The sequence below is a fragment of the Orycteropus afer genome, unplaced genomic scaffold (genome assembly GCF_000298275.1).
Source record: "Orycteropus afer afer isolate SDZICR_OR568_19922 unplaced genomic scaffold, OryAfe1.0 scaffold00301, whole genome shotgun sequence".
NCBI lineage: Eukaryota > Metazoa > Chordata > Mammalia > Tubulidentata > Orycteropodidae > Orycteropus > Orycteropus afer.
Genome location: NW_006921888.1, coordinates 1,097,163 through 1,099,087, shown reverse-complemented (window position 1 = coordinate 1,099,087; position 1,925 = coordinate 1,097,163). Strand labels below are relative to the sequence as shown.

Sequence of the window (1,925 nt, the reverse complement as noted above, 5' to 3'; positions counted from 1 at the left end):
AGCGACCCCTCCTTGGGTTTCCGAGGCAATATCACTACGGAAGTAGGATTGCCCAACCTTCCTTCCGAGGAATGGCTGGTGGGTTTGAACCACCAGCCGTCTGGTTAGCAGGCAAGTGTCTTAGCCACTATGCTACCAGAGCTCCCAAATTTAGTGCATTCTAAATTTTTACAAATGAGTAAATATAATGGGAATTTTCTTATACACAAAAAAGAAAAAAAAAAAAATACATGATGGTTCATTTCAGAGATTTCAAAGTTTTCAGCTATTACTTACACAATTTAGACTCAGAAAGGAGGCTCTAGTATGTTCTCTCTACAGATGGTGAATTGTGGCAGAGTTTCCACAGGGGCTGAAGAAAACTTTAAAATAAATAATAATAATCCAGATCTCATGACTCAATACAGAGTTTTCTTGAACTTTAGTAAGGTCAACATTTTAAGTGAATGATTTTCATCTAGTGATTAAGATGTCTAACGCAACATAGTTAAAGTCAAATTTTGAGCTCTTTGTGTTATCCCTTCCTAGTTCCGTTATGGTGGGGATAGTTCCAAAGGACCAACTATCTCTGCTCAAGAAGCTCAAGCTCAGGCAATTCTTCAGCAAGCTCGGGTAAGAAAGGAAAAACATGTATTCCAATACCCTGATTCAATGAAAAGCCTGTGCTCTGTTGTGTAGGCTCATGGGATATGCTATTTCAATGAACAGAATACTTACTTCTGAATATTATGTTGAGTATAATGCAGTGCATTGCCGTTGAGTTGGATCCAACTCATAGCGACCCCTCCTTGGGTTTCTGAGGCATTATCACTACAGCAGTAGGTTGCCCAATCTTTCTTCCTAGGAATGGCTGGTGGGTTTGAACCGCCAGCTTTCTGGTTGGCAGTCAAATGCTTTAGGCGCTAAGCCACCAGAGCTCCTATATTGACTATATGTGGGAAGAAAAACAAAAACTGTATTTTTTCTAGTGGTAACATTTTCTTTAGTTGAATATTACAGATTAATTAACTGACTCTTACAAATTGCCATATATAATTCTGGCTTCCTACCACCTTAACACACAAATATTCAATTTTTATTTAAGAAGTATTGTTGGATTAGCATTTCACACTTCATATTTTTTTACACCCAGTTATTTTCCGCCTATAAAGTACAAGTCAATGTTTGATTGATACAATTCAGAAAATAAACCTTGAAATAAACTTTCTCCCCTTAATTTACTGGATTATTTAGGATAGTTCTTATAATCCACAAAATTAAATTTCTTCGACATTCTTTTATATGAAAGAAATAAACCTTCAAGTATGTATTTAAAGTATAATTATATAATATGAAATATATTTACAAAAGCTATTAAATATTACCTTATCTTTAATTTGTAATCCTTTGTAATTTAGAATTATCAATATTTATAGATTTTTAACACATATATCTACATTTTTTAAAAGTAGACACACTGCACTTAAAATATACATAAGAAAATAAAAAGAATGTATCAAAAAAGAATTGATAATTACGCAATGTTTTTATTTTTAGTAATTGGTTTTATTTTTAAGGAAGAAGGAAATAAAGGTTTATGGTTAGTATGCAAATAGTACCTACTTCCTAGCTGGTATAATTTAGCCTGTGATAACATTTTATTGATCATCACAAATTTATATGTGTATAAAATATTTGAAAATATAAATGAAAGTTATAATCCATTCTCAATATTTCTTTATATATTTCCTAAATTTAATAATCTAAAAAGATGTCATTTCATTACATCATATATAAAAATAGTGAAAATTTAAAATGTTTATTAGACCCTGGGATAATATAAATACCAATTATTTTGATGTGTGCACTTATTGCTATAAATTGGCCTCTGATCACTGCTTTTGCTGTGTCCCAAAGATTTTGGTATGTTGTGTTTTCATTCTCAT

The 1,925-nt window shown here is 32.0% G+C and overlaps 1 protein-coding gene across 1 annotated transcript in view; it reads left to right on the top strand.

The window, feature by feature from the left end:
- The window catches only part of COL11A1 (collagen type XI alpha 1 chain), a 316,494-nt gene that overhangs the window by 140,386 nt on the left and 174,183 nt on the right, over positions 1 to 1,925 (top strand). Inside the window, exon 13 of the mRNA XM_007951592.2 lies at positions 529 to 612. Coding sequence (XP_007949783.1) covers positions 529 to 612 — 84 coding nt within the window. The remainder of the gene's footprint in view (positions 1 to 528; positions 613 to 1,925) is intronic.